Genomic DNA, 18439 nt, shown 5'->3' on the forward strand with positions numbered 1-18439 from the left:
TTTGCAATAGTAATCCCTTACTTTACTTGTTACTTTAAAAAAGTAATCAGATTACAGTAATACGTTACAAGTAACACGTTACTGCCCTTCTCTGTTGCCAACAAATAAAAGAAAATCAGACATTTTTTACAAAGAGCGATCCACAGCAGCTCTCAGATCAGAGCTTTGAGTGCGAGCTGCCCTCTCTGTGGCCCCGACGGCTGCGGTAATCTGAACGCTGATGAACCTCAGCGTGTGAAGTTTTTACAGTGCAGCTGAATTAGAGCAGACTCTGAGCAGGAAGGCATTTCCTCCGGGAGACACAGCGATTCGTTTCAACCAGCAAGCCCATTGTGGAGAAACCAGGTGATTAGAGTGGAACTAACAGGATTGGGCTGATGCCTCTCTGCTGGGAGAGAGAGAGCGAAAACACACGAGACGGTGCACACACACAGAAACCATCACACAGCACAACAAGGCACGCAAAGGTGGGAATGCACGCGAGTGGGCTCAATCACACGTTGGCTCTTTGAGCTCGTGTCACACAGATTTGCACTAAACTCACACATAATGAATTTCCACACACTTTCCATACACTGTTAACACAACCAAAGCTTTTACTACTGGTAGCGTTTAACTACAATCAAAGCAGACAAACTATCAACCAAATTCCAGTGTAAGTCACTATTGTGTCACCCAAAAATGTGTAAACCCATCTGTAGTGTCTGGCAGTGGGATGGTGGGAGTGGATGCTTTGGGTTGAAGGGCGGGGCTTGTTCAGGTGCATCGGACAGTTTTTTAGTCAGACTAATCGGCACCTCAGATGGCAACGACTGCATCTGTTTCTCAGTAGACGCGTACAGAAATATTCAAATACTTCGTAGTTGATGGGTTTTATTGTTTTGATACAATCACTGTGTCTGACATCGCTCAGACTCACAGCAGTGACCATCAGGCTTCAGTTCATCTAATGTTGCCATTGTAGCAACTTCCTCACATTTAATAACTTTTTATTTGTTTCCAGCACCCAGAACAATCTCTGGACACTACTGCATCACAGTGGGAGGCCTTGCTCTTCACTGCTTCTGTCTGAGCTGCTGCACTCAGACAGAAGCAGTGTGTGAGAGAGAAAAGTAAGAAAAAGTGAATTACTCTTAAATCGCAGCACAGCCATCATCTTTAACTTATGTGTGTGGAGTTGTCCACACTGAGGTTATATAAAATCCAACTTTCTTGCTTAGACTGCCCACAGGCTGTCTCTGGATGTTTTCTCTCACTTCTAGTGTTTGCTCAAATGTGCCATCACTTCTTCTTCTCCAGCTACCTGCTCTTCTACCACAAGCATGACATAACCAGAGGCCAGAGGTTCAGGTTTAACTAAGCATGACACCCATTTCTACTCTGACTGACTGAAGGAGTCTGTACACTACAAAAGCTGCAAACATGCTAAAGGCAGCGCCGCTGAATATTACCTTTCACTCAGTTTAATTGCAAGTAATAAACAAATATGTGCGTAAGGCTGTGAGTGGTCTGCTGCAGCATTTTGGATGTCTGATAACTGAAAAACATGCATACATGCAAACGTATGCATCTGCAGTATGTCTGCTGTTTAACATTAGCAGTGCATTCACACGTCAGTTAACAGAAACATCTGCTAGTTTGGTTCTGTTGTGGGAAAGCAGCAGCATGGGCTCCGTGCAGGATGGAGCAGCCATCAGCTACGACTACGCCCAGCAAGAAAGGAAGGAGCTGTGGTGGAGGTGGGCTGCAAAGCACCTAATCTGTTAGCCGTTCAGCTAACCTACCATGTCTGCAGATTAGCTATGAATGACGGGTCAAATCAAATACTTTTACAGGAGCTTCCGATTCATCAGAGTTTGAGTAAAAACATGAACAAATATTTAAAAGAACAGGGTTCTGGATCCTGACACGTCTGTTTTATTCCATTTTGCTCTTCCTGGCTTCAGTGGCAGCCAAACTAAGAGTCGGTGTAAAGATGCAGGTTGGAGACGAGCTGTCTTTGATAAGCAGCGCTCTACTGCAGGCCTCCCTAGATCACTGACATTTGCATGAGGAAGCCTGAGCTTCAACTTTTTCTTTCTTATTATGCCTGCTGTGCTGAATCCTATTGCCCTTGCTGCAACCCACAGATTTGAATGGTGGTGCATCGCCCACAGCCAAACTGGTCCTCGGCAAGTCAAGGCAAAGCTTCCCTGGAGATGCGACCTCTCAACAAGACCTGATTTTTACTGGCACTCTGGCTTATTTCACAGATTCAACCATAACATTTAATGTGCACCTGAGGTGCTTTTTAAAGAACAGCTTTTTAAAACTTACCCTACGTATGACTTATTTAAGGGGAACCACAAACCGATAGGATCCTCGGAGCACTGCGACACAGTCACTGTGAAGAAAACCTGAGATTTTAAAACCTCACTCTGTGGTTTAACAGCCAGATCTGCAGCAGAGAGAAGAACGGTCCTTCTGCTTCATTTATCAGCTGCTGGGGAGCATCATGGGACTGACATCACAGAAATACAGCGCAGTGCCCGGTCGTATATCAAGCACCACACAACAGCCCACTCTAGACTGGTCTGCCGTAAGGAAGGATTATATAGATATAACATAACTGTTAACTTATGACACGCTCTCATGGAAATCTCACTTATCTCTGCTTATCAATAGTAAGAATGAGTGAAATGACTCATTAGCATCAATGCTCCTAAAATGTTCATTCTGATGAGTTCAGTGAAGTTTCTCTGTAAAATACTTTGAAGATATTTTCCCAATATCTAAAACATCACATTTACCACTATTTAGCAAGCTTCATGTCACCAGTGAGTCACACAAGAAAAAGAAATGGATGTTATTGAAATGAAGCAAAACTCAGGAGCTACAGACTGCAGTCAGCTCGAGCTGCACTGCTGCTCTCTCTCTCCCCCCCCCCCAATTGAGTGCTGCTGCTGCCGTTTCATTCCCTCCACCATCCCAACATCCACCTGTACAGGATTATTTACTCATCACTCCCGACTTTCTATACGACGTGTTTGTAGGATGTGATAGGCTGAGAGCTTATAGATGCCAAAGCAAACGTACTCTGCTACAGTAATAAGTCATTTCAAACATGAGTTGTCTGACTGAATTGCAGTTATGAAAACAGCGAGCCTCGGTGACTCATATTTGTTGGAAAATGCAGCTCATCGCATTTCAACCTTGGCTGAGAACAATTGCATCCTGGTGTATATGAAAGCTGTGATGCTGGTAGAGAGTGTACTTTATTTCAGTTTCCCATCCTCTCACACAAACAGCAGCTCGATTAACTCCGGCGCACCTGAAGAGATAAAAAGAGGAATGCAGGAAAAAATCTGTGTGCAGTTTAACCAGTTATTAAATCACAGAGATCAACTTTTCTTCTGCAAGAGAAACTCGAGTACAGAAGAGGAAACTGTGACAGAGATGGGAAAGTCAAATAAAGTGAAATGAATATGTTTTAAAAAAATCAGACTATTTTTTAATATTTAAATGAATCTAAACTGATTTTAAGTTCATTAGTATTGGTTCAAGTAGCAGAAGTCAAACTCCCCATGATGAGATATTCAGTGAAAATCACCTTTACATTTTAGAAGTGACAAATCGCTGCTCAGTGCATTACTGCATTACAACACAGCCAGAGGTATTACAAGAAATAAGGTCGTATCAATAAATTACTGAACGACACAGAGAGCAGACACTAAATGTGGGATTTGTTTTTCACAGTTCCCTCCTGAGACATTCAAATCCACCTGAAATCCAAACTGAAGGTCGGCTTGTTTTATTTCTGGCACCGCCTCATCATTAAGACAAAATAAAGAACAAAGCAATAGCTGATCTCTTTCATGCCACCTATCTGCAGCACAGAGCAGGCAGCAGATAAACAGTAAAGCCTCTTATGGACCGAGAATGAAACAGGAGGGGAAATGGACAGACCAGGACCAAACACACAACCGGCTAAAAAAGCTACAAGCCTGTTAGCATGTGAGCCAGACATGGTGATTTTAAAAAGGGAGAGCGATGGAAACAAAGCTCTTGGTGTGAATCACAGGCTCAGGGAAGCAGCTCCAGTAAAATCTGTTAGATTAAACAGTCAACACTCTGCTTAATTCATTCCACAAAATATAATAAAAAGCTGACATATGAGTTTTACCTTTGTAAAAAAAACAAAAAAAACTGTCTCCCAATTTCTTTTTGTGTGACTGGGACAAACCGGAGTGTGGAGCAGATCATTTTGGGACAGCATCGATCTCCCAGAACTCCACCACTGTGTGCTGTGTGAATAAATTAAAGGTTTAGGAGATTTGCAAATCTTTGCATTCTGTTTTTATTTTTAAATAGATATCCTCAAAAAGATACATATGAAACATAATCTCTACGGACTCACGTTCATTTTGCAGAGAAATTACCTCACAAAGCTCTCAGGTAACAGCATGAACGCAGCATTATATTGAAAGCTGCTCGTTCAACATGAGCCAGCAACAAGCACTGACTGAATGTTACAGAAACTGATGACGTTTTTCTGGAAGATAAAATAAATCTGTGGCTCTACCAGAACAAAATCATGTTTTGTTCTGGTAGAAAACAATTCTTGCTCTTCAAAATGTCACGTTGCAGTAAAAAGCCAGCCATGAAAAACAGCAAAGACACACACACACACACACACACACACACACACACACACACACACACACACACACACACACACACACACGTGCTTCACTGGACTGCCTTTAGCTTTGATGACATTGAGCATTTGGCATAAATGTAATAATGTAACAAGCTCATAGAAGGTCATAACATTCGTTTCTGTCCAGAACTTTGTTAAATTTTACAGATGTGACAGTTTGACCGCGATGAAAAGTCTTCACTAACACATCCACAGATTCTCAGGGGTTCAGCAGAAAATGCTGCATTTAGGTGGTCGGCTGATATCCTGAACCTGGACTTGACCAACTGAAGCAACCTCACATCATAACACTCACACAGGCTTGTACAACGGGCACTAACTGGGCATGATGGGTGCATCACTTCATCTACTTCTCTTCTTGGCTGATGCAGCTACAGGGTCAGTCTGGACTCAGACCTCCTGACCTTTATCCATCGCTCCAGAGCCAAATCTTTATTCTCACTTGGAAACTGACATCTTTTTCCCAATGATCTATGCGGGTAAATGTTTTTCTTAATCTCAGCCAGATCCTTAGTTGTTTGTGACTTCTTCTCTCTGACAAACAAACCTGTTAGGAGGAGAGCTTTTCAGGTGTGGTTTATCTGTCTGTGGTTGCCTTGAGTCTTAACACAGCCTTTAGCTGGAGCAGCAGCAGCAGCTCTGGTGTTCCTCAGAGTTTCGAACATGGCTGAGTGACAATAAACAAACACATCAGTTTTCCACCTTCCTGCTGCTTTTCATCACATTTCAGTTGGAGTCGCTGCGTTTTGACTGAAACGTCTCCAGGCAATGTTTCTCTCAGCCCACTCTGACTCAGACGAGCTCTTCAAGGATTGTTTCTATTCACTGGGCAAATTACATTAACTGGCCCAGTGTGATCAATCAACTACAAACCAAAGCTGATTAGAAAACATCACATCTGTAACGAAAGAGGAACAGCTCGCCTCGCCCTCAGCCCGAGCGCTCATTTATTCACACTCTACATCTCTCCTGTGATATCGTCATTGGATAACACCAGGTTCGTCTTACGTTCGTCGACTGGATGATTACACGTTCACAGGTACCGGTGTAAACACAGGCTTCCACAGAGAGTGTGGTGTGTTGTTGGTGCTGCAGCTTCAGGGCCCGTTTTTGTTGCAGTGCAGCGAGCCGGCAAAGACAGCTCTGACCGTTTGATATTTTCCTGACCTTGAAATCCGCCTTAAGCATCTGCGTGGTATTTTGGTGCCCAGCACGAAGGGCAGGGTGCAGCGCTGGGAGGAGAAGTCCAAACAGGTGCAAGGTTGGTTCAAATGAAGAGGCACAAAGCTGTTGGTATTTTGGTGGAAAAATCCATCTGAGACTACGCGGGCGAGTCAACCTGCTAAACTAAAAAGTAAATAATGCATTTTAAGTGAATCCCTTCACAGCAGGCAGGATTTAAACTGCATCAGTATACAGCAGCTGCTTTATATTTTTCTCTCACTTCATTAGATCTTTGCAGCTAAATCTAAATATGACTATATGTTGTAAGGAGCAGTTTGCCACGTTGGCACAGTCATTTACTGCATTTAACCTTTATGAAATCACACACCGGCAGACGTCACTGTGTGGAGATATCATCTGAATTTCAGGAGCGGACCACTCCTCCTTCACGCCCCCGCCGGCCTCAAGCTATAAAAGCCCCCCTCCACCAATACCTGCTGTTCTCATTTTCATGCCCCACCCTTCCCGATCATTTCCCCTCTCTTCTCTTCTCCTCTTTTCCTTTCCTTCATTCATTTCTCGTTAGTACATGAGGATCTGCCGGCCTGGGAGCTTCCCCCAACCGCAGCACCATTTCACACTTCCTCGTCCCTCATCGCCCATCGTTACCGTGGATGTGATCCCAGCTAGTGAAACGATGGGCTTTTACGGCGGATAATCCTGTGTGTCATTGCCTCCTTTGCAAATTTCATTTTAGGAAAAGTGGAATTTTATGTTTGTTCTCATAAGGGCGAATGCTGCCATGTCACATTTTACGGTATGAAGTGAGATACAGAGGAATTAAAGCAGAAACAGCTCGCACTGGTGCAGTCATAAAAACAGCTCCATCAACATTTATGACTTAATTTTGTACCAATCGTACAAGCCGAATAAAGCTGGCACCCTCTGCCTCTGGGATCAGCTCCGAGGCGCATAAATTCCCAAAGCAGCGTTTTCCTGCTGGCTGAGCTGTTGTCGGTGCTGCATCTCTGCGCCTGTCCCAACTGTTTTGGAGTCCACATCATGCTGTGGTGCTGTTTTTAAAAAATGCATTTAATAGCTTTTTTTCCTGGATTTTTGGCTTCAACTTCTATTTAATAAAAAAAAATGAAGACTGTTCACTTCCTTGTTCCTGCGTCTCCCGCTGAACCATGCTAACTGATGTAGTTGAGGACGATGTGCTGGGCCAGCCTGTGTGTTCAGTCTTCAGTGCGCTGCACTCTTGAACTTAACACGTGACAATGAAGCTTCAACAAAGCCGAACCCTTAAACTTTCAGGACTCGCTGTGTGCAACGACTTCGCTCTCTCAGAGAGAAACAATCATGACGAGTGACTGAGTCCAAAACATCTGCCATCATCTTTGCTCAGAGTTATCAGAGATACAAAGGATCTCATTTTGCAGAGAAATTACCTCACAAAGCTCTCAGGTAACAGCATGAACGCAGCATTATATTGAAAGCTGCTCGTTCAACATGAGCCAGCAACAAGCACTGACTGAATGTTACAGAAACTGATGACGTTTTTCTGGAAGATAAAATAAATCTGTGGCTCTACCAGAACAAAATCATGTTTTGTTCTGGTAGAAAACAATTCTTGCTCTTCAAAATGTCACGTTGCAGTAAAAAGCCAGCCATGAAAAACAGCAAAGACACACGCACACACACACACACACACACACACACACACACACACACGCGCTTCACTGGACTGCCTTTAGCTTTGATGACATTGAGCATTTGGCATAAATGTAATAATGTAACAAGCTCATAGAAGGTCATAACATTCGTTTCTGTCCAGAACTTTGTTAAATTTTACAGATGTGACAGTTTGACCGCGATGAAAAGTCTTCACTAACACATCCACAGATTCTCAGGGGTTCAGCAGAAAATGCTGCATTTAGGTGGTCGGCTGATATCCTGAACCTGGACTTGACCAACTGAAGCAACCTCACATCATAACACTCACACAGGCTTGTACAACGGGCACTAACTGGGCATGATGGGTGCATCACTTCATCTACTTCTCTTCTTGGCTGATGCAGCTACAGGGTCAGTCTGGACTCAGACCTCCTGACCTTTATCCATCGCTCCAGAGCCAAATCTTTATTCTCACTTGGAAACTGACATCTTTTTCCCAATGATCTATGCGGGTAAATGTTTTTCTTAATCTCAGCCAGATCCTTAGTTGTTTGTGACTTCTTCTCTCTGACAAACAAACCTGTTAGGAGGAGAGCTTTTCAGGTGTGGTTTATCTGTCTGTGGTTGCCTTGAGTCTTAACACAGCCTTTAGCTGGAGCAGCAGCAGCAGCTCTGGTGTTCCTCAGAGTTTCGAACATGGCTGCAGCTCAGTTGTGTTACAGAAGTGCTCGAGAGGCGAGTAAACAGACTTAAAGTGGAACAGCATGCTTTGAGTTGTATATACCAGTGAATGGCACAAATAAAGCTTAAGCTGTAAGGCTTCTTGTGTGGGCAGCAGGGTCAATTAGGTGAGTTTGCTCTGTCAGATATTTGTGAGATGAATGGGTGAAAACACTGAATCACTTTCTCTGCAGACATGCGGTGAAATTCCCCGTACAGCATGCTGTCATGGTCTTCATACATGTTCTGATAAAACGCTGTCTCTGTGGAGTCTGGCTGCAACGAACACATTCCTGTAATGTGATGCTGGATCAGAAAGAAACACTTTGTATTGATAGGACAAAATATTGACACACAATCTTTGTCCTAGTTTCAAAGAATGCCTGCCAGCAGTTTAGATTTTTGTTTTCAAAAAATTTGAAGAAACCTAAAAGTTACCACAAAGAAACTTAAACTAAGTAGTACTACGGGTGTTTTCCCACCTGCAGTGTTTAGTCCGTTTAAATTGAACTCTGGTCCATTTTCCCCCTCGGTGTGGTTGATGTGTGCAGATATGAACACAGTAATCGAGGGAGACCCAAAGGACTGCACCGGGACCCTTTGGAGGAGGCGCTTCATTTATGGTGTGAATGTGATCCAACCCCAGTCTGAACCAACTACCAGGTGTTACAAGTTTCAGCTAAAAAAAATGTCCCGTAGCCATGTTGGCTTTATATTCTCAGTGCAGGAAGGTACTACAGATGAGCAAAGGTCTGTCTAACCAGCAGCTAGCTGTTATATTAGCGACCTTTAGCAGGATAATTTAAAGTAGAGCCAGAGTAGCACTCTGTCAGAGCAAAGGTTAGAGATTAAACATCTGAGTACAGCAGCCAAGGATGAGACACAATCCTTCAATCAAATGTGTTTCAAAAGAAAAACATGTCTAATAGTAAGTGCTGCTCAAAGTTACTCTTCTTGCCTGCTTTGTGAAACAGATGTTTGTTGTTAGATTAGGTTTGTATGGAAAGCCTGACAGAAGCAGAGATTGATGCCATGGCGATCAGCAAACAAAAGTTCTTGGTAGAATAAGAACATGCCTCAGATTTCTGGAGAGGCGGAGTTAGCACTGTCGGAAATTTCAAAGTAAGAGACGGTTCAGTCTACTAGCAGATCTACTACAGATGGCTTTGTGCTTCTGGCTCCATAGTTTAATGTTTAAGAAAAGAAATGAGTAGCCAAGTGTATTTAATCAGATATTTAAAAACTTATGCAGCCCACCCAAGTGTAGGCTATTATAACAGTTGCTGTTGCAATGCAGTGTAGCACCACATGGTAGCGTCTCTTGACTCGTGACTGGCAGGTCACGACTGGCAGGTCACGCCCTTTTTGTTCTTCTTCACTGTGTAGCGTCTCTGTAATGGATTCTTCCCTATGTACGCAAGTAACGTGTAGTAGAGCTGGCACTTTTATTTTTTTGATATTTAAAATAAATGAGTACTTGTGGAAAGTTAGAAGTCGCTCATTCGCTATCCAGCTGCACACCACTGCGGCTGGCTTCATCTCCACGTTACACTATATGAGTTCTGGTGAGAGTGAGACGTGAGTTCAATACATTACCAGCAGCTGTGCCAACCATAAAAGCATCTCACGACTTTTACCTCTTTGTTTCCCATAATTTCACCTCTCTACTCTCATCAATTATGCATTTTGTTACATTAGCTTCATCAGTATATATCTTCAGAGTGTCTAACACGATCTACCAGAGTGAAGTTTAAATTCTGAAAAGTAAATGTTGAAAAGGAGAAATGAACAGAAAAAATGTATCTGGTATTTATTTGCATAAGTTTGCGTCACATGCAGTTACAGACAGCAGCTAAATAAACAGCAATTTTCTCAGCATTGATCAAATAAATAGAAATGAATAAATCAGGAGCAAAAGTTGGTCTGAGAGAAAAGCTTTGAACAACCAAAGCTGTCAGCCTGGCTCACCTTGACATTTGGCTTCCTCGTCGAGAACCCTCGGTACCATCCTGAAAGAAAACACAAACAGCAGTGACTAAGACTGATGAACAAACACGGAGATCGTGAAGAGTGAAAAGTGGCCATGACTCAGCAGCCGGAGGAAACGTGCAGTGACTTTGACTTCAGCATTTTCCAACACAGAGATCTTTGTTCAAGAAATTCTGTCTTACAGGAGCTGTTTTAATGGAAATATACAGCTAACTAAAAAATGAAGGTAATGGTAAAACTTGAAATTCCACCATTAACAGTTTATGGTTCTCAGCACTACAGCATAACACACATGGTTTGATACGAACTTATTACATAGTAGTAATATGTAGTTATTGCCCATAACGTGGGTCTATTCGCCCATACACATCCAAACGTTTCACACAAAAACAATAAAAGAGATTGGCCTCCAGTTAATGCACATTTTAAGAAAAGCAAGAATCAAACTTGTAGTTTGATTCTGCAGGTTTAGTATGGATGGAAAATGATCGTGCAAATCTCAAGTCCTCATTCAGTCAAAAGTCAGGTTTGTTATTCAGCTGCCATCTTGGCAGTACCTGTGGGCCATCATCACATAGAGAGCCATAACATTAACTTTACTGTTACTGGGGCATTAACTGCATGGCCAGCATAACCAGTTACAAAATAACTGAGAAATACGTGAAAAACTTTACCACAAAAAAATCCCCCAACCCTCCCGTACCCGATGTTATTCTGTCCGATGGCTTCATTCATGGTTCAGTACAGAGTGTAAGTATGATCATCAAGAGGAAAGGCCATGCAGCACATAGAGAATACAGGTCTACCTGCAGCACATTTAAACCTCTGTACTACAAACGTAACAACATGATTGGCTTTTTGGGGGAAAAAATCTTTCCACAGATTTCTGTTCAGAACATTTTGATTTAGTGACAGGTTGCTTTAAAAAGAACAGTAGCCACGGACACAAATGTGCAGACTGAAGGTCTTCAGCTGATGTGTCCACACGTCAGCTGATGTGTCCACACGTCAGCTGATGCTTCTGAAGGTTCCTGACAGTCAGTCAGAGACTCTGACAGACAGACTGCTGTGAAGGACAGCTGTGGTTCACTGCGCTCAGCTGTGTGTGTGTGTGGATGTGTATGCTGAGTCTTTGAAAGGACTTTTATGAGAACTTGAAAGTTCTGACAATAAAGTCGAATATCTGCTGAATCTATTATACACACAAAACCTGTTCACACTGAACGAGTTTTACCCCTGAAGGCCTCGAGTCATTCGTGCTAACTGTTGATGTCGTCCATGAACTTAAGCCGGTGTGAATGTGCTCGGATCATAACTTCTAAAATAAAAATTCCACTGCAAAGTGATGCACCCTATGATAACATCAGAACCATACAGTATCTCTGTCATTTCAGCCTTTTTGTCTGCAAAATGCAAATGCTGGCCGGGCGATTTGGTGCAAAAGGCTTTCGCTGCTGTACTGGATGGAAATCTAATGTGGAGAATCGAGATCCCAAGTACAGGATGAGATCTCATGTACAGAATAGAATAGAATAGAATAGAATAATCCTTTAATTGTCCCACAAGGGGAGATTTGGTACAGGATGAGATCTCATGTTATATCAGCCCGTTCTCACTCCCGAGGCGTAACAGGGTGACGTTTTGTCACGTCCCGCGGCGTTCCTGAGGAGCACGGAAGGAGACCTTCCGCGTTGTTATGGTACGCGCCGAGTTATGAATGAAATCCAGTGGAATGACGCGGTAATAGACGTTCCAGCCCTGTATTGTAGCCCTAAACCTAACCTTATTCCTGACCTTAACCAGGACTTTAATGACGTTAAATAGCGTGTTTCGAAGCGATTTGAAGGAAAAGAGTGAACATGTGTAGATTGAGTCCGGACGGTTCTCATATTTCCTCATTTTTCCGAGGTCGTCATTTAGGAACGTGGTGGGTAGCCGGAAACGTAATGTGTTGATGATTTGTCACCTAGTGTAAAATGTTACGCTTTGGGACTGAGAACGTGTGCAGGACAGCATTTAATTGTAGGCTCCGCATTATTTAAAAACAACTTTTGTAAAAGGTCTTGATGCACGCTCAATAATCCAGGTAAGTAAATCCACAAAAGTTGATTCTGTTCATCTGGACGCAGCGTTTTCAGTGGGAGAAACGTTCATGATCAAGTAGCTGACCTCCCAGCCATTTACCTTCAGCGGTGCTAGTTTGAGTCATAATGCAAAGTCACCTGGATGAGTGACGAAGCGTTTCTCAAACTGAAAATGTTTTGAGGACGTTTTTAAAAACCTTTTTTCAAGTACTTCAATCATGAAATTTTAACACGAGTGTCCTGGGACTGTCTCACTTTTGAAGCCAGCATTATGTGACCATGTTTTTTCTGCACGGGAGGCTGGTGCTCGCTCAGGTGTTTGAAGTAGAGAGTTCGGTCTATATCTGTCCGTGATCTGGTTCAGAGACCGGTTCAACACTTCTTCTCTTACCACTGTATGACCTACAGGACAGTACATGCCCGCGTGCGTGACAGTGATGGACCCCTTTCTTCTTCAGGGCTCAGAGCACACCGCCGTTCTTTCCACATGGACGGACATTCATCAGATGCTTCTGCGGAGCAGAAAGCTGCCATGAAAGTTGACTCGACTTGGAGTAAAATCTTGACAGCTTAAAATTGCTAGTATCCAGGGACTAAATATGTGCAGGAGAAGCACCCAGACATCCTCTTAGTCAGTGGGGACATCATTTGTCTCCAGCCAAGTGGAAATAAAAATGATTGTGCCTCTGGCCGTTGGAAATGTGAGGGTTGGGTGGCGACTGTCTGTCAGTGACAGAGTGAACCAAAAGAAGCATTTATTTACATCAAAATGATGCAAATCATTACTTTGACCTTCTTAGACTACCAAATGCACACAGCTAGGAAGGCAATTCCTTGTACATTTATCAGAGCAGACGTCACCTGAATCGCCAGCATGTCTCCGAGACAAACACTTTCAACAACAGTTCAGAAAATAAAGGAGAAATTTCCTGTAAGACTACGAAATAACAGAACTCATCATGAAACCCTCGCAGTGAAACATCAGCACGCATTTACTAAATACTCGGAAATGTTCCAGTGCTGTCCAGCACATCAGACCCTTTAACTTTCATCACATCTCCTTGTAAAATCATGAGATCCATTTCTCTGCAGCTTCCCATCACCTGATCTGAATATGGAGGAGGGCTTAATTGGCTGAGTAATTAATAACCAATCAAGATTCATTTATCACCCTCGTTATGACAGCTGTGTTTACTCCCCAACCTCTCATCTATATGGTAATCAGTCATGGGCTGGGCCAGCAGCGCCTCGGCCCATTCGTAAGACCTGACGTAGTGTGTGTGTGTGTGTGTGTGCGTGTGTGTGTGTGTGTGTGCGTGTGTGCGTGTGTGTGTGTGTGTGTGTGTGACAGACAGAGAGTAAATTTACCACATCTGTAGGGGATAAGAAAGAGGTTTGAGTGACAAGGGGAAACATTTGGATGAATTATAGCGGTGGAAACAGCGTCTACAGAGCCGGTGTTTATCTGTGGCACATGGGTGCACACGCAGGTGCATATACAGTAATTTGAAATTACAGCATACTCTGAAGAAGAGCAATCGTCTCGCCTCCTGCATCTAAACAGCTCACAAAGTGGTCATTAGAATAATCATTTTGCACCGTTACCAAAATAATTACCAATAAAATTCCCTGCAAAACACTTTTGTCGAGTTAATGCATGTTCAGTCTGCGCTCATTATCAAAACTGCATTACGCGGTGGATGCAGGTTTCCATCAAGCTACAAAATCAGTCAAATATGAGTGTTGAGTGCTGCTGTAACCCTGTAGAGCACACCTCAAGGTAGTTAATGAAAAAGAAGTTGCTTGTTGATGCAGTAATAGCACCCATGAGGCTGTTTTTCTTTGTAATTTTGACAGGGATCCAATAGAAGTGCGAGCTGCAGCTGAGCCACCAATCCACTCCATGGGAACACAGCCTCCTCAGTTTATACAACACTGGCGCTATCCCACCCAGGAAAAACTCACTGAAAAGAAGCAGAGAAGTGGCTGAAACGTGATGTCTGTTCTGTTAGCCACTAGATCTGGAGACCTGAAGCTGTTCTGTGATTACGCAGTTCTTTGCACCAATCAGGCTTTTTGAGTTGGAGATCAGAGTCCACAGAGAAATTCAGGTTTCCACAAACCTTCTGTAAATCCATAGGAGAATGATCTTCCATTGCAATGGATGGTGTCGATTGGTAGGCCCACAAAACCAGGAAGTTGATTTCAGTTCTCTGATAAAAAGAAGTCCTAATCCCTGATCCATAGATAATGCACAGTTCTGGAGCCGATGTAGATAAGGTGACTCGCCCAGTACGTACTACCTCTAAATCTTACAGGTGTCTTTCCTGCTAACCCTGATAAAAAGTAACCTTAATAGCCTTGCAGATCAAATCTTATCAGCTCCACCTGTAGTTCTGCTACTAATCGTGGCACTTGTTGATTCTGGGATGGTTTTAGCCTCGACAGCAGGCTCCAAGGAAAGACCACGGTGAACGTCCACGATTTAGACTTTAATTGCAGTAAATTTTATGAAAGCAATTTGGTACGAGCAAAATCAAGTAGTAAAAAGAGTAAAACTTGAAATTCTGAATCAAATCAAACGACTCGGAGCTTGTTTCATTATTTGTGTGGTTGTGTCTGTGGTCACCCATCACCCTGCCCATCTTAATATTTTTGTTATATATGGTTACAGTTACAGTAACCACAGTACTCATATTTTTAAAGGTCTTTAAAAAAGTCACTTTTCACCTTTTCTATGAACATTTATGTCTAAAGTCACTCGTTGCTGTGACGGTTGTTCATCTCTACTCCAACTCCACTGTCTTTTCTGTAGCCGGGGACAGTAGTTGCTTTCTGGATCCTTATGTAAGATCATTTATTTTGGACTTTTAAAGGATCCACAGCATCCCTGTCATGAGTCCGCATTTCGAAAAAGCTCTGAAAACAGCATCCAAACATTAGAGGTGATTCGAGCTTCTGCAGCAGCACGGCTGCTCTTCTGTGCTTCTAACATTCAATTTTTGATTCAGTTTTATTTACACAGCGCCAAATCACAACAACCATCACCTCAAGGTGCTTTAAGCTGTAAGGTAGACCCTAGAATAATACATACAGAGAAAACCCAACAATCATATGAGCCCCTATGAGCAGCACTTTGGTGACAGTGGGAAGGAAGAACTCCCTTTTAACAGGAAGAACCGTGTCTTTGTAAGGCTGTTTTAATACTTTGTGTTTGACTTATTGGCAACAAAAAACGTTGTCTACATTTACACACCCTTCCATTTTTCCATTTAAATGCTCAACCATCTGATAGGTGCTGCATAACCAGTGGAAATCAGGTCATTTTTAAAGTAGCCTACAAAAAACGTGTTTTGTTTTTTTAAATATACATCTATTAATGCTTGCCTGGCTCACTGATGCAGACTGTCACCACCTCAGTGTATTTACAATGACACCAGTGGTCACTCTGGAGGGGGCTTTCTAAGGCTGTGGTGTTGGCCTTTAGAGAAGTGAAAGAAGCCCCCCCTCAGTGTGTTCTGGATTTTCTCCAAAGTGTTCAGAAAACAAGATGGTTTTCTGGAAAATTCTTCATTTCCCTTGTGTTGAGCCCTGTCTTTGTCTTAGGCTGCTCCAGCTCTTTAAACCAGGTCGCTTAGGGTCGCCCCACAGCCTGCCCACCTGTCCCCTGTTACATCCTGATGCCACGTCTATCTGTGTCTCGCTGTGTGTCTCTGCGAGTTTATGCTTTCACCATCTTTACATCCTCTTTTATTTTGAAGGTTCGTTTCAAATGTGGCAAACTGCTGCCTTTTTTCCTTTCCTTGCCCTACTTACCTTGGTTGAGTTCGCTCTCACCGGTGTTTGGGTTTAGTTTGGGTTTTTCTTCCTCGATCTTCCTCGCGCTGTCTGTTGTTGTTTACTCTGTCTTTTTGTATTTGGGTTCCTTTGATGGTTTTCCTGCCACCTCAGTGGAGTGTTGAGACTAAACCTGAGTGTTCAGCCTGAAGGGATTTACTGCAGCCTCACAGCAGTGACATTGAGAGAGAGAATAAAACTGCCATATTTTGATGTATGAATCACAATGTGGATATTTTCTCATGGCGAATGACTTTTTGTTCATTGACTGTGTTTCCTAACGTTTAGTCTGCCTCTAACTGCTCTGATAGGCGAGGTCAGATACAACCAATGGCATAATAACCAATCAAAGCTGAGCTTCCCTCCAGCTAATCAAATCTGGTAAAACCCTGCTTTGCTAGATTTGGACTTTTTAACCACCACATTTTACACACAGAATGACTCGTCTTCAAACGAGTGTCACATTATAACATCAGGTTATCTTCATACTTAGCTGCTATTTGCTGACAGCTGCTCTCTGCACAGTGCCAGAAGTTTGCTTCAAAAAAAGAGAAATCTTACAGCTGAAGAGCCTCTCCAACATAATTAGCACTCAGCTGACTATGGGCGCTTCAGCAGCGCTGACAGTATTGAGAATAAAATCACATACCTGAAATGGCTGCTGGCCCTCTAATCGAACTCTAATGCTTTCTTAAGTGCTGTGACTGTAATCTGTGGAGTGGACTTTGAGGATTGGACTCCAACAGTTCGGCTGCCACTTTCATGGCTTTGTCAATATATCCCCTGAGTTTCTGTCTGGGGGGGGGGGGCTACTGTGATGAAGCCAATTTTAACCGAGACCTCGAGTCCTCCTGCAGCAGCAGAATTAGCAATGATGGATCACTTCTGGACTTTGACCTCAATAAAAAATTAAAATATTAACTGATAAATAATAAATAACAGTTCTTTTGTGTTTGTCGCTCTAAACGTTAGACTAGTGCATCTTCTAATAAATGTAGGTCCTGCTGTAGCAGCCCTTTGTTTAGAGGGTATTTTCTACAAATCTATTTACACGTTCAGTTAATGACCAAAGCTGCAGAGCGAGTTCTTGAAATTTCCTCGGGGATCTTGGACAACAGTTAGCCCTGGTTTGCCCTGATAATCGCTGTGTGCTACAGGGGAAGCTGCGATGCCAGTCTCTCCCACAAGGGCTCGGATAATAAGTCGTGTCCCTCGCCAGCAGGATTGCATTTCATAACCCGATCAAATTAGACGCCGATTGGATGCCAAGGAATTAGCTCAGCCTTGAATATGAGACTGCCTGGTCAATATGCATAGATGACAAGAGACGAGAAGTGTATGTAAGAGAAACCAGAGGAGTGTAAAGGAAGGATGCTGGAGTTCAGAGGAAGCGGGAGGAAAATGAAGGCAAGTGCAGATTGTAGTTCCTCACAACAAGGCGGGTGAGGAAGGCACAAAGTGAACCCATCAACAGAATATTTCCTTCTCTGTCTATTCCTCTCTCCTCCTCTGGACATCTTCCCCTCGGGGTAAAGAGAAGCCTAATCAGCCCCTGGCATTAGATCGATGCTAGCGTCCTCCCCAGCTGTGGCTAATGGAGCACATACTCACTCATTATCTGCAAAAGACAACATTTTCTGGCTTCACACACATCCTGGCTTGAGTTGTTAATTTCTGTGAGTCAAACTAGAAATAACAATGGGAGAAACAGCAGCTAATAACTTGGGCTCCCATCCAGGCCCGCACGAGGCTATTACAGGCTATTTACACTCATTATTTGAGGGAACTATGAATGCAGCAATGAGTGCCACTTTGTTTTTACTGTGCACATTTGTGGCGACACAGCCACCGCTGCTGCCGCAGCATTAACGTGAAGGCTTTTCTGTGTGGTGGCCTCATAAAAATCTGGAGGGAAATGGACCGACTGTGATTCACTGAAGCAAACAGCAGACTGCACCACTGCAGCTCTGAATGCTGCTTTTTTAACCAAAAACTAGTGGGAAAAATGACAAGAGTGTTCTCTTTTCAGATAACAGGGACTAAAAGGAGGGCCGCGTGAAGAATATTTAGAAGGGCGTGGACTCCTTTCAGTGGTTTTTTACAAAATTTAGGGAAATAAGATGGAGAGAGGGGGCTCTGAATCCTACAAATTAGGTTACATTCTCTAGTTAAGTACCAGTGAAAACAGTAGCTTAAACACAAACACCCACGAAGGTTATTTACACTGTTAAAGATGTTCAGTTGCAGTGAATGATCGATATGCTTCGGT

At 43.1% G+C, this 18439-nt stretch overlaps 1 protein-coding gene across 8 annotated transcripts in view; it reads right to left on the reverse strand.

Moving 5' to 3' along the window:
* LOC308402549 (dedicator of cytokinesis protein 3-like) overlaps positions 1–18439 on the reverse strand; it is a 252665-nt gene that overhangs the window by 136875 nt on the left and 97351 nt on the right. For all 8 annotated transcript variants that reach the window (XM_080891465.1, XM_080891466.1, XM_080891470.1 and 5 more), the window contains exon 3: positions 10229–10269. In XM_080891465.1, the coding sequence (XP_080747591.1) occupies positions 10229–10269 (41 nt within the window). The remainder of the gene's footprint in view (positions 1–10228; positions 10270–18439) is intronic.

This window comes from Rhamphochromis sp. 'chilingali' (genome assembly GCF_963969265.1).
Source record: "Rhamphochromis sp. 'chilingali' genome assembly, chromosome: 9".
Lineage (NCBI taxonomy): Eukaryota > Metazoa > Chordata > Actinopteri > Cichliformes > Cichlidae > Rhamphochromis > Rhamphochromis sp. 'chilingali'.